At 39.7% G+C, this 14,199-nt stretch overlaps 1 protein-coding gene across 2 annotated transcripts in view; it reads right to left on the reverse strand.

Moving 5' to 3' along the window:
* Positions 1–12,931, reverse strand: part of LOC138049115 (BTB/POZ domain-containing protein 7-like) — a 16,526-nt gene extending 3,595 nt beyond the window's left edge. Inside the window, exons 1-8 of one of the 2 annotated variants that reach the window (XM_068895240.1) lie at positions 12,825–12,924; positions 12,242–12,312; positions 8,920–10,190; positions 6,026–6,234; positions 5,015–5,090; positions 2,312–2,595; positions 966–1,233; positions 1–144 (exon numbers count right to left, since the gene is read on the reverse strand). The exon at positions 1–144 is cut by the window's left edge and continues 2 nt beyond it. In XM_068895240.1, the coding sequence (XP_068751341.1) occupies positions 1–144; positions 966–1,233; positions 2,312–2,595; positions 5,015–5,090; positions 6,026–6,234; positions 8,920–9,991 (2,053 nt within the window). In that variant the 5' untranslated portion in view covers positions 9,992–10,190; positions 12,242–12,312; positions 12,825–12,924. Of the gene's footprint in view, positions 145–965; positions 1,234–2,311; positions 2,596–5,014; positions 5,091–6,025; positions 6,235–8,919; positions 10,191–12,241; positions 12,313–12,824 lie in introns of both variants that reach the window. The other variant, XM_068895239.1, reaches the window with a different exon arrangement.
* Positions 12,932–14,199: the final 1,268 nt, after the last annotated feature.

Raw genomic sequence — 14,199 nt, forward strand, 5'->3', positions numbered from 1 at the left:
CTGCTTCAAGAAGATGAATCCTGGAAGGTCCAGATCTCTGCCCCCAATGATCATCCGGGACACACGTTGGCAATTCCATAGCAACGTCTGGGAGAGCCAATTCCCTCTCGGCCACCTTATCGGACCCAACTGATTCTCTTTCGCCTAGAAACAAATATTGCAATGGCTTTTCAATAGAGAATATCATAAAAAAGCGGAAGCTCATACAGGTTGAAGTGATCAAGTGTATCTCGGTTAGCCAAAGCAGCATTCTTTAAGTTTCTTCAGGTAGTTTTAGCCAGCAGAAATATGTGGTCCAAGGCTTTTGAAAACTACGTATTCGGCTCCTGCTTTTATATTCACGACCAACAGTTGATTCAAAGTCTATGGAAGTAGGATTATCGTGCAAGGTTTCTTACGTAAATTGTAGCTTTTATTGAGGAAAAAATAATCGGTTAGCTCGAGTAGTCTTCATCGGAATATCTCTGCTAGGAAGGCAACAAAGAGAAGACCTTGGAGCCTTCCAGAAAGCGCAACAAAACCCTGAATGCTTTAACCAGAAGTCTACAACAACAACAAAAAAAAACTTTCGCCTAAAACCACAATTTAATAATCGGATAAAACCGCAATTACACTGTTTAAAGCGAAAACAGCAATAAATTATGTTTAGAACAAGGAACCACTTTCTCTAGCACCCCGACTCCCCTCCCCATTTTGGGCAGAAGGGGGAGGGGGGTGTCACGCTTTTCTGACTAAAAATAAGCAATTCTAAAAAGGAGTTGTACTGGAAATGGAAAGATCTTGGAACAGCAGATGCAAAAAATACTTATAATAATACAGAAGAAATCACCCCAAAATCATCCAAAACTCCTCCCCGTACCCCCGTCCCAATATTACAGTGACCCTTCCCTTAGTACCAGGTCTACCAAGTTGGGAGAAAAAAAATGGGGACTCGAAAAAATTTAATGAGATTACATCCACCACACCTGAACCCAACGTCATCTGGCTTGCGCGCCGAGCTCTCACATATCGATCCAACTCATTCTCCTCCGCCTTTGAAATCTGGGACGTAGACATGCGCTCTTCTCGTTCCATTCTCGCCGCAGCTGCAGCGGCCAGAAAAAAAGATGGTGCCGTGTTTCTGCGTTTCTGTGGCTCTACCATGTACAGTGTGTCTGGCATGTTTTGCGTGACGCGTGACGTGCGATGTCTCTGAAGCTCTTTCTCGGCTTCTCTGTGTTCTCGAAGGATGATCTGAAAATAAATGGACTGCTGAAGGACCACTACCGTTAAGCACTGGCTATTAAAGTTGAAAATTTGCCAAGATCCTACAATGCAGATGAATGCATGTGACTGCCAAAAAAAGGCGATTAGATCAATAGTGTGTTCAGATGACGTCACGGCGGCCATGTTGGAGAAGTGATACAAAGAAACAGCGGCCATGTTGTAGGAGTCAAATATTTTTTGGGAATAGACCAATTTCGATATATTAAAATTCAGTCCAAAACAAAAGGCATCATCTCGAGGCTCTGGGGAATAAATATAAGGATTTGTATGAGTTTATTCCCCAGAGCCTCGAGATGATGCCTTTTGTTTCGGACTGAATTTTAATATATCGAAATTGGTCTATTGAACGCCAATTTTATGAAAATTCTCCCTCTTGTTTTAGTATGCAAATATGGCTGCTGGTCACACAAGAGAAAACGCCCCGTAATTATAAAGTTAAGAGTGAAGCACACAATGTGAAAGAGAGTAAAGGCATGGGTCAGATGTAAATTTTAGAGAAAAAAGAACGCGCCAAAGTGAATTCAATGGTGGACTGTTTTCAACAACCCTCAAGAAAAAGACTTCAAAAGAGATTAAAGAGCCGCCTTCCTCATAACTGTGGACATCATATCTGTGTGCTTGCAAATACGAGACTAAAAGGGAAACATGAACTAAAAAGAGAAAAAAGAGAAACATGAACTAAAAGAGAAACACTGAAACATGGAGCGAAATGTCACAAGGATTACGCAATATGTTCGCCTAGAGCTTCGGCCCACATTAAATAGCAGGTCATTTTGCACACACTTGTTGAGTCCTGTGTATTTTTTTCTGATACCAAATGTAAGTATGGTATAGACGCAGATGGTTATACTGTCCAGTAAAGGCAAACCAACAATGAAATTTGTGCCCCAAGACCCAAGAACAGGAAGATGGGTCAGGCTTGGGGTAAAAAATGTGGGGAAAATTGAGCACCAGGATGGGTGTTCTAAATCGCCGGTGGGGAACCAGGAGAGGGGTCTTTACACGCCTTTACCCACTACCCATAGGGTTTTTATCTCTCTCTCACCTTCGCCTCCTCAAAGTAAGGCAAGAAGAGTCTTGGTCGAACAAAATCCTTCTCTTGTCGTCTTCTCATCCACGGTAAATTGGGATAAAAACTCCCCTCTCCTATGTCAAGAGGCATGCCTCGATCAGCAAGACCTCTGCGAAACACTCCCTCCAAGACTTCGCTGTGGGTTGGAATCACGTGACCCATTCGCACATGCTCAATCACACCCGACAACACTCTCTTCAGTTGTTTGGTGTCAACTTCGCGCCTTTTAGTACTTTTCTTGTTTTCTTGGAACAGATCTGAAAGTACAGAACAGGAATTTTTTGGCGTCACAGAGTGCTAAACGTTTCCTCCGAATAAACTGCTAAAACGAGAACAAAGTCCTCTTCAACGCTAAAAAACCTTTATTTCAGTAGGTGTCTGGACGTATCTATTGAAACAATTGTAAATGGTTTGAACCCAGGAGTCATTGAGCGGAAGTCGTCATTTGACTCTGAAGATGACTTCCGCTCAGGTTGTCGAAACGTCAGTCAATGTCATCTCAAACAGTCCTTCTCAGGACTACACTCACCCGGACGATCGTACTTTACTTAATGATTAAAACAATTATTAACAATTACTACTAATAATAATTAATTAATTATTAATAATTACTAATATTAAAATCCATATCCATGAGTGCACGATGGATATGAGACGGTAAATAGCCAACGAGGCGCGTAGCGCGGAGTTGACAATAACCAGTCCTATATCCAACAAGCGCGAAGGGAATATTTATCGTTTTATTACATTTTCATTAAATTCTGAACGGTTGGACCCTTGGAGGTTAAAGCCAATTAGTTTCCAGCTTGGCAACACTTAACTCAATCAGTTTCCATATTAAGTCATACGGTATCTGAGCTGATAACCGAGATTGAGTACAGCTAGAATTGCAATATCCGAGGTCAAAAATGTGATTATTCTTATAAATTGAGGGAGAGAGCTGTAAGGCAAGTTACAGCCCGCGTTCTTTTCACGTTTTTATAATGAGAATTGCAAAAGGAAGGAGCCGTGACTAGCATAATAATAATGATGATGACGACGATAACAAGTATTGCAACTTTTTGGTTCTGGCGCCACTTCTTAACGTGTTGGACAGCACCACATAAAAGTGATTCTCATCAGCTTTCATTTGAATGGTAACACTTTAAGGTCTATGTCACGGCATTTTTACGATGAACCGATCTATTTTTCGACTACCTTTTCCGCAAAAAACAAAGGCAGTTCCATGCAGTTCGGTGACGCAATGACATAAAGTTAGTTTTTTCTGATTGGTCATCGGGCTCCTGCGGGAGTCTCATTCGCGGGAAATTCAATCTAAACATAAATCGGTCTGTGAAAACGCCGTGACAGGAATATAGGGCTGTTGTTTGCTCCTAGTCACGCTCCTGGGTTTATACACTTGCTGGAACGTTGGAATCCCCTGTACAAGAAATGAACCTCAATGGTCACCGGCCATTTCGCCGACGAGTTGCTTCACTGAGGATCAGTTGGATAAACGCCCTAGGAAATTTCGTTAACGCGTTCGGTTTGGTTCAAAACAACACCTACAGAATCTGAATCCTATTGGTGGTGCTTACCAATACAGGGATATTTTTGCGTAGTTTAAAACTATGCGGAGAAAGCAGAACTCAACAAGTACTCTTGGTATCCAAAAAGAAAATTGGGGGTAACCAACGCATTTTTCAGAGATAATTAGGCTTCAATTTGGAAAAGAACGCCATACATTGCTTTGTATTTTAAAGCTTTTACAAATACTGTTGATTAATTATTTTTGAAAAATGCGCGGTTACCCCCAATTTTCTTTTTGGATTTAAATAACACTTGTTAAGATCTGCTTTTCCCGCGTATTCATAAACCGGGAAAAAATGACTTTGAATTAGTAGGCACCGTCCTTAAGTTAATAGAGAGCTTTAGATTCTAGGACGAGAACGACTACGAGTACGAGATTTTCTCACAGAACAACAGTAAGCGCGCGCAAACCAGCGTCATTTTGGCGGGAAAAACGTGATACCGTCGTCATTTTAGTGCGAGGTTTTGCAAAAATGTCGTGGTGTCAAAACAAGTCACCAGCACGGTAGCAGTTTTGGCATTTTTCGATCAGAAAAAGGCTCAGTTTGCCAGCAATAAGAATAACTGAGCAACCTATATGCTGCTAAGAAAGAGTAAGATTAATCGTCCAGGTTATGAATTTTTTAAGTATTTTCGCTAAAAATAGACAGTCAAATCTCACACTCGTTCTCGTCCTCGTACTAGAATCTAAAGGTCCCTAACTTGATTACACTGGCAGCTTCCCCTATTAGTAGGCCACCTGTGTTTAAGACTTGAGAAAAGTGATCAAAAATGCTCGTTTAAAGCGGCTTTCAATTGAGTGTCGAAAGTAATTAGCGAATTGCTTTGGTTTTGCATCACTTCACTCAGTGATCGGTTCAAAGTTCTCGTGCCACTTTTTTCAACCAATCACAAGTGAAACCAAAACCATTCGTGGCTCGCGCGTGCACGTTTTCCCGCGCTTTATGTCGGCTACCCGTAATAACTTCAAGTTTTGATTGGTTTACTGGATTATCTCCGTCCTTTTTGATTGGCCAAAGTAATTACTTTGGTTTTGGTTTTACGACACTCGATTGAAACTCACTCTAGTTCATGTTTGTAAATATATAGAACTGATAGAAGCCCAACCTTGTTCATTCATGGTTCGAAGAACCTGTGCTTCACCCCATCTAATAACAGACAGCAACACATCATGTTCACTGGCCTAAACGAAAAAGGAATGTATTAAATTGGAAAAAAATGGAAAGAAAGTAAAAGAACTAGAATAGCATATGTTATCTTGCATTTAAAGTGCCTATCACTTAAACAAACTTTTCCACTCTATTTATTCTTCGAAACCGTTCCAAATGTATTTGTTGCTTCTAGAAGCTTTTTATTGAAAACTCACTTAATTATTCGCTTTGAAAGACGGGGAAAAGTGGTCACCATTGGGAAAAAAAAATCTCTTCGTTTCAGTTACCCGGGGTTAACATTTAACATCGCCTTCTTTACAAAAATGAAAATGCTTTATTTTCGACAATGTCAGTCCTAGGTCTACAGCGGGACAACTGTCACCTCAACCTACAGTTGAATGGGCCATTTCCGAATTCAAGCTTGCCTCCTCTTCAAAGCGATTCCAAGTGCAAAGCTTTTCTTATGATAATGTGTTTTCATTCATATGCAAAGTAGAACTTTGCACTTACAATGTAGACTCGCTTTGAAGATGAGGCAGACATGAACTCGGAAATGGCCTATTGCCTACTCCTATGAGTCTCCTATGGATGGGTTTTCAATCAGGTGATGAGATGGCCATGTATATATATTATAGTGCAGAAAACAATAGAGCAAATTATGGCTCATGTTATGCATTATAATTGAGTGAAATTCCCAAAAGACTTTTCTCTCTATTGTTCTGTGCACCAACATGATTGCTGTGACATCAGGCAAAAACTATCTATAGCACAGACTTAACTGATTAGAGTGTAATCTTGGAGAGCATCCGAACTTGTAATCGAAAGGTCGTAGGTTCGACCCTTCCAATCGACGAGTACTCGGATTTCGATGAACTAACCACAATAATACGGGAAAAAAGTGCACTTAAAAACATTTAGCATATACAGTATTCCCTTTGATCATTAAATTTTTGAGTAGCTAACACACCTGCAGAAAATCAGATTTCAATGCCTCCACTAGATACTTCCTCGGCATAAAGGGAAAAACATCAGATTGTGCAATATTTACAAACTCATCCTGCAGGAACTGCATGGCCTGTCTGTAGACCCAATCCGAGCCATGCGGGAGAGAACTCCACTCCAGGGTGGGAAGAAGTGTTGATGGTGACAACTCTTCTAGGATGATGTCTTCACAGCCTGGAAAGAATCATATATTACACACGGCATTTTCTTCAATGAAACACCAGACCCCAAACATTAGTCTTGTGATACAGCCAAAACAAAACCACCCAAGTCACACCAGAAACCCATAAGGGGTTGAAACGTGTAACGCGCGTTCACAGCTTCCGAATATTCAGTGCGAGCTGATTGGTTGATTGTTTTAGTGCTAAGTACCATATTTGGAAACCCCTCGCTCTTGTTGTTCCAAATATGGTACTTAGCAAATTGAATATTCAGAAGCTTGTTTCCCAGCACACAAGGGGCCGTTATACGTTTCAACCCTTATGGGTTTCTGGTCACACTGTATTATCAACCTAGTACAATCTAAGGATGTGCAACTATTTCGGATAAATAATTGTTTCAGAGAAATACGTGAAAGACGTTATGCATCAACTGGGAATTTTTCCGAGTTCCCAGTTGATGCATAACATCTTTCATGTATTTCTCTCATTACTTGCTTGGGTGATTGGCTGGTTGCATCTCTGGTATGCCTTAATGTGACAGCATGATGCAGTTAGCGAGGTGTTATCGCCGATAAGCCTTAATGTGGCTGCGCGATGCAGTTAAGAGAAATTCTTGTTTATCAGTGGATAATAGAACTAAGAGTTCAATCTTACATGTACAAGGTAAAAATTAGTCCATTTAAGGCAAAACGTGATATTACTGCGATTTTCATAATTCTAAGGAATCTCAGCGTCTAGCGCTAAGCGCCACACTTCCGTTTTGGCTTCCATCAATCAAATTTCGGGACATAGCCGGCAAGATCGACTCCGTCCCCGAAAGTGAATTGGAGCTTTTGTTTAGTTCACAGCTTGACTATAATTATGATATTTTTTAGAAATTCTTCAGTGAAAAGATTCGTACAGATTCCATCGCTTTCCATCAGCGTCGAGTTCGAATGTACGAATGTACCGTGGGAACCAAAGATGCTCATTGGTAAGTTATGTCACGCATCAATTGATTGCGGCATCTGTGGTTTCGGGTCACCTCTTGGGCCTTGGCATCGGAAGTTTGATTGATAAAAGCCAAAACGCTGTTTGGGCCGTTGGCGCACAATTATCGTAGTAACTAGTGACATCAAGAAAACAGCATCCAAAGAAAGCATGACTGATACACCACTCAAAATTTACTCAACTAATCAATTCATGCTATTTCTATTTTTGGTATCAGTTTTTCATTCAGTTCAATTTTAACTCATTCAAATCCGTTGCCGCCATTTTGGAGGAGGGTCTTGTAACCCATCCTCTCCCTCCAGAGAGTGAGACTATGCATGTAGACTATAGATTTTACTCTGGCTACTCTGGCTCTGGCTTGGCGATTGAGGGCGCTTTAGGTGTGAATCAGTTAAAAACAAACATTTGTTTTGACTTGATGTGCATTCAAGTGATTTGTGGTCTGACTTGTCAATTAGTGGAGCACTAGTGCTGATCTGAGATAGATAAATAATTAGATAATTTATCTAAAGTCAATTACACAGGGAGTGGTTACCGTGGTCTCCCAAGCCAAATGCTCATGATTCAAGTGTTTGACAAACTAAGAATGCTAACGTTAAAACTTGCTAAAAATTTGCTGTGTAGGTACTAAAAAATCTATTATAATTAATTGATCGGATGCACAGATAATTGAGAAACGTACATGTAAAACAAGTGAAAGCAACTTGTAGGGAGGAAGGGGGGGTTCCTCTCCCGGGAAAATGTTGAAATTTGGGCCTCTTACAAGAGAATTCATTTTCTGCGTTCTGGTGCACACATTAACGTACATTTGAACCGAATCCTTTGCATTCTACACAGCTGCGTGCAATGTACTTCATCTGTCATGACCGAAAAGACATTTCGTGAATGTTGTATTGTCACGCTTCAAATGTAGTTCGCAAATCAGGCAGCTTACACTTGACTGCTGCCTTAAAAACGTATGTGCTCAGAGCGATCCTCAATCACTGCCTTTGACATACAGTGTAGCATGACCTTGAAATTACTCAGAATATCAGGAAAGTCTTTGATGACCCAAGGCTCATGTTCTGTGCCAATGTTTCTTATTTCATTCATATAACAATTTGGGGTAATCACAGCTGTCACACAAGCCAACAAGGTTTTATTCTTTTCATAGGTAAGAAATACGCATGAATCCTGAAAATTTCAGTTAATGCACAGGGTCATAGCCAGGACCTGGGGGCAAGTGTTACTCACCAGATTGTGGCATTTTCGCCACCTGAATAAATTAGGTTGTTTGCTTAAATGCTTACAGGGGGGGGTCATGGGCATCCCTTAACAAACTTTAATTCTAAAAAAAAGTTGTCTCAAGGGGCAAAAGTAGCTGGCACAAAGAGGTTTTTGAGCGAGCAAAAAGCCATCAGCTCCTGACTCCTAATGACTACCCTGCTATGTTATTATACAAAGTTAGTGGTGAATAAAATGATGTTCACTTGATTTGATTTGATTTGATTTGATTTAACAATAGACTACATGTACACCTACAATGTAGAAACCCGCAGCACTATTGACCACACAGCTGCTACAAACAAATATATTAAGAAGCCAAGGGCTCATTCATCCCTGAATCAACCCATGAAAATGGTACTTGGATATTAACGTTTCCAATTTTTCAAGCATTTCCACTTCATCAGTGAAAAATTACCGGTACATCTACGTACGTGTAACATACCTTGTATGAGAACAGGCAAATCAATGAAGCTTGCCACTTCAAAGACCTCCATAGCAATTTCTGCAAGAGTAAGCAGTTTATGAGTCCCAGGAGAGTAATATCCTCTGTCCTCTGAGCTCCACTTGACAACAGACGACAAATCCACAGAGTCTGTATACATGCATTGCAGTGCTATCCTGGCATATTGCCACGTCATTACAGATTCATCTATAACAAGTTGGTGTACCCTAGAATTTGTTGCTGCCTGCTCAAATGAAGTCATGTTACTTTTCAAAAAAAGTGATCTAAAATATTGTGACCGTGCACAAAGTATGGACTTGTGACACAAAATCTCATAACTTTGGCTGGAAATTGTGCCACCATCTTGTGATGGATATGTGTCTGTTGAATCCTCCCCAGGAAAAACAAGCACAACATCAGCATATTCCCCACAGTTAAAGAGTACTTTGAAATCCTGTTCCAGAACATTTGGTGTTCCGAATTCATCGCCAAGATTGATTAAAACATCTATGTATTCCAAACCAGATTTCTTGGGGGTAAAATCTCCAGTGTATAAGTAGCAAAGAAGTGCTGAGAAAATTTCTTTGGACATTCCCTCTGTTTTAAATTCCATGTGAATGACGGGATGTTCCTCTGTATGTTGCGAGAAAAGCTCCCTAAAGTAAGGACACCTTGATGAAAGAATAGCTCTATGAACACGAAAACTAGTGTCTTCAAAAACAAGAGTGCAATCCGAGCAAATGTCCTCTTCAAACAACTTTCCAAGATCCTTTTTCAGGCACGAAGCAGATGAACGCACAAGATTTGTCTGGTTTTTCAAGTCTTTGACATTCATCATAGCCTCGTATTCCTCAACAAGAGCATTAATCTCTTGTGTTGTCCAAGTCTGCGTTAATTCCCGCAACATCTTTCCATGATCATGGTTTTTAAAAGTACTTTTACTCCTTGTTAGTTTCTTCCTGAGTGTGTTGAGCTTGGAAGATTTCTTTCGCTTCTCTTCTAAAGTGTAACGTGGCACTCGGAGCAAGGTTGAGTCAGGCGAGGCCTGCTCTGCAGATGCAGTTGCACCCATTCTGTCCAAAGTGAATCAACAGCAATTAATTTGAAAATGATTACTGCTTCCAAAACAGTGGCATCACTAATGAATACTAAGGAAGAGGTTTCTCAGTGGCAGCTGTAACACCTTGCCAAGCACACTGCCTTCACGGTCACAAAGTTTGGTCTCCATTAAAATCACAACATTGAAACAATGAATCTTTCTGAAGCTGCACCTGCAAATATAGGAATATAAGAAGAGAACCTTGTCAGAAAAAAAAAAGCTGTATGCTGTTTTAGACCTTGCTGAGGCATGTCTGTGCACTAATAATTAATGCACAGACATACCTCAGCGATACCTCAACTTAAAGTATTCTGGGGCACTTTTGAGTCTTAGATGTCAGCCATCTCCTTAATTTAAGCTTCAAAAACTCATTAATACAATACAATACAATACATGTACGTACTTAATTGACTGCTTCCCTTAGGGGCTTTTCAGGGCCAATGAAACAGAATTAATGACAATAAAAATCTGCCTTATTATGCACGATGTATTCAATAATGTAACGCCTCCAAATGTTCCCCACTTATTTACTTACTCTTCAAAAATACATCATCATAATACACGTTTTTCCGTGGCTGGCAAATTTTCTACCTACAGTATTTGAGAACGGACCATTTGAAAAACTCCTTTTCAAGCATTGGTGCAAAGATATGAAATAGTATTCCCAACAGTGTATGTTGCCCTGCACACTTTACATGTAGTTTAAATATTTAGTAAATAATTATTAAAGTGAAAAAATTTCAGCTTAATTTCAGTTATACATTAATTTTGTTTTACTCCACCTACTTTGTAATTTATATACTTCCTGTCATTTTAACCTAATATGTTGATGTTCATGTATCTGTTGTCTTTATTGTTGTCTCAACCCCTGTTACTGTATTGTAATCTTTTATTTTTCCTACCCACCTCGATTAGCTAGGCTATTTTGCGAGTAAGGACCAATGGAAAATGTACGAAAGGTGAATTTATTGTAATAAACTTGAAACTTAAACATAATTAACGAAATGACAGAACACAACTACAACAACTGTGAAGAATTCCAACTGGCTGGAAGGCAAGCCAGTTAACTATTTACAAGTGCAGCTGGGAAGTTGAACCAGGGACTACCAGGAACAAATTGCATAGCTTGTCTTTCTCGTATGCTAATGTTCTCCTCTCTCATATTTGAACCTTTGTTCAGACTCCAGGAGAACCACCTTTTTGTGGAATGTTTTTGAAGCCTATATAAACTTGCAGGTCGTGTTTTACTGGGTCTAAAACCAGCATCTGTAATTTCTTCAAAATTTTTTTTCCCGTAAACCAAAAACTTTTCTGACAAAAAATTGCAGACAAACATAATCATGCTGAAAGGTAGTCTCAGAAAATGTTAAAGACGGTGCCTGCTATTGTAAAGTTACATGACTTGTATGTTCTGTGCATCTCGAGATACTCAAGTTTCCTATCGGTAGTGCTTAATAATGCAGGGATATTCTTGTGTGGATTAAAACTATGTGGAGAAAGCCGAACTTGGCAAGTACTCTTGGTATCCAAAAAGAAAATTGGGGGTAAACATGCACTTTTCAGAGAATCAAGCTTCACTTAGGAAAGGAGTGCCATACATTGCTTTGTATTTTAAAGCTTATTACACATATTGTTGAAAAATAATTATGTCATTACCCCCAATTTTCTTTTTGGATTTCAATGACACTTGTTAAGATCTGCTTTTCCCACATAATTCATACAACCACGCAAAAATACATGTACCTTTGAATTAGTAGGCACCGTCCTTAACTAGTCCGATCCTTGTGATGAACCATGCAATTCCAAATTCATTAAATTTTCCGGGGGAGTGGTAACAGTTTACAAAAATTACATATATTTGACATCAGGTCTTCCTACAAAGTCCAGACTGTTGTTAAAAACAACTGTTTTGCAATGACTTAATTAGTTTTTATCATTACATGCATTGTGACTTGTTACACTCACTAAAGAAAGTCTTGTAAAGTAATAACTAAAAAAAATAGGTAGTTATTTACTCTAAAATTAAATGCATGAATCTTACATTCTGGAAGCAATGTTTTGAAGATATGATAAAAAATAAACCAATATACCCTACTCCTGTATTGTGAATAGTAAATGATGTTTTTCTCCGGAGGAGAAGAGGGTAGGAATGGCTGGATTTAAGAGAACAATCAATCTAGTTTTCACGAGATAGCTATGGATAGCACTGAATTCTATAGTTACCTCAAATTGCATCCTAAAACTAACACACAAGGGCTCAAATATCTTCATCATGTTTGTTTCCCATGAAGACGCTGCCAAAAAGCGCACAGTACCTTAAACCTTTCATATACTCAGATACATTGTAATTCAATTTTGATCGAGTTTTCTTGTCTCGATCGTTCGAAAAGGTCCATCGAGTGAAAATAATAAAGCCAATCACGAGGACTGAAATAAGTTCGGAAAAATGAAAGGCTCCATGTAAATTAAAGCACGACCGAATGGATCGTATTGGTATTGACCCGCTGTAAAAGTACTACCAACAAAGGCACCGCACAATTAAAAAAATGAAAACAACAACAAAAGGGACGTAAGTTTGTCTTGGAAAGGCATACATCTAAAGCAACTGCCAAAATAAAGAACTCCTTCAACTTGGCCAAAAATTAAGAAAGAGCGAGAAATCAAAATCCAAAACATCTAACAGGATCTTTTTTCAGATGACTCGACTAGGATTTCAGTATCAACAGTTTAACAACATAAATATTCGTTTTCCTCGGTTCGATCACAAAAACATCGCATCAGGAGATGTTTCATCTATCGAACTTACCTTTAAAGGTACTTCTGCACGTAGACATCCAATTGATTTTTGTAAAATCGAAAGATTTTACATCTACCTCAACCACTGAAGCTCAAGCTCAAATCGGTATGAGCTTGGTAACCTCGCAAAATGCCAAGTTTATCTTTTGAATCGAGATTGTTCGTAGACTTCCGACGAAGGTTTTCGTAACTGTCGGAGATTACGGTGGCTCTAACCAGTTTACGGTACCATATGAAACACCGAGTATTGCCGAACAAGATGCGGTCATTATTGTGACTTAATAAGTTACCTTGGCAACGGGAAAGCCCAGCGAAAAACCCCTATATTTTGGCTTTAAATGCTCACACCACGAAAACGAACTCGGTGACCCCCAGTTTTCATCGCTGGAAAGTAATCAGAAGGCCAAGATGAAACTTTCGACAAAGTTTGAAAAAAGTTATGTACTGCAGAATCAGAACTACCGTAAAAAAATCACAGAGTGAAGGTGGCTCTGAACCCGCTGTACAGAATTTTTTTAAACTTTGCAGAAAGTTTTATCTTGGCCTTCTGGTAACTTTTAAGCAATAAATAATGGGGTCACCCGGTTTCTTTTGAGATATGTGCAACTACAGACAAAATTAAGGGTGTTATTACAGGGCTTTCCTGTTTCCACGGCGACCTATTTCATCACAATAATGACTGCATCTTGTTCAGCAATCATTGGTGTTTCTTATGGTACCATAACATTGCAAATACGTGATACAGTGTTGTAATGCCAAACCTTCTAATATGAACGTTACCTCAAAGTTAGGTCCGTTCTAGGCCCGTGTTTGAATCAGTTTGGTTCGGCAGGTTAGGTTTGGAGCGGCCAACAACGTTAAGCTCGGCAGGATCTGTCGCACTATGCGACGTTGGAGCAGCAGTTGATTCAAACGGCGCTCTTGTCATGTGCCGAACCTAACGCATAAATTGTGATAGTTTATAATCTTACCACAATACACTCCGAAGTTTTACCTGTACCTAGGCCCCTTTACCATTGTATGGATTTCAGTTTGGTTCGACCCAGGTACGGCGTATGAATCAGCCGTCGCTCCAAAGTCGCTCTTTAGTCGAACTTTATTGAGTTAGGTTCGGCACATGAGCGGAGCGGCGTTTGGATCGGGCCTTAGCCTCCCACGCAAATTTTCTTTGGGCTTCGTCTTCGTAGCGGGGAAGGAACGCGTGACGAAGCCCTAAGAACGTCTGCATGGGCGGTTACCTTAACTTCCACTGTTTGTTCCCCAAAAAATATGTTTTGTGCAATTTCAATCAATTTTCTATTTAAAAAATAGTATTTCTCACTTAAGAATGCAGGCTCTTAAAAGCTTTACAATCAGAAAAAGTAATTTCAGAAATGTTAATACTG

Source organism: Montipora capricornis, chromosome 5 (assembly GCF_036669925.1).
Source record: "Montipora capricornis isolate CH-2021 chromosome 5, ASM3666992v2, whole genome shotgun sequence".
In the NCBI taxonomy this organism is placed as follows: Eukaryota; Metazoa; Cnidaria; class Anthozoa; order Scleractinia; family Acroporidae; genus Montipora; species Montipora capricornis.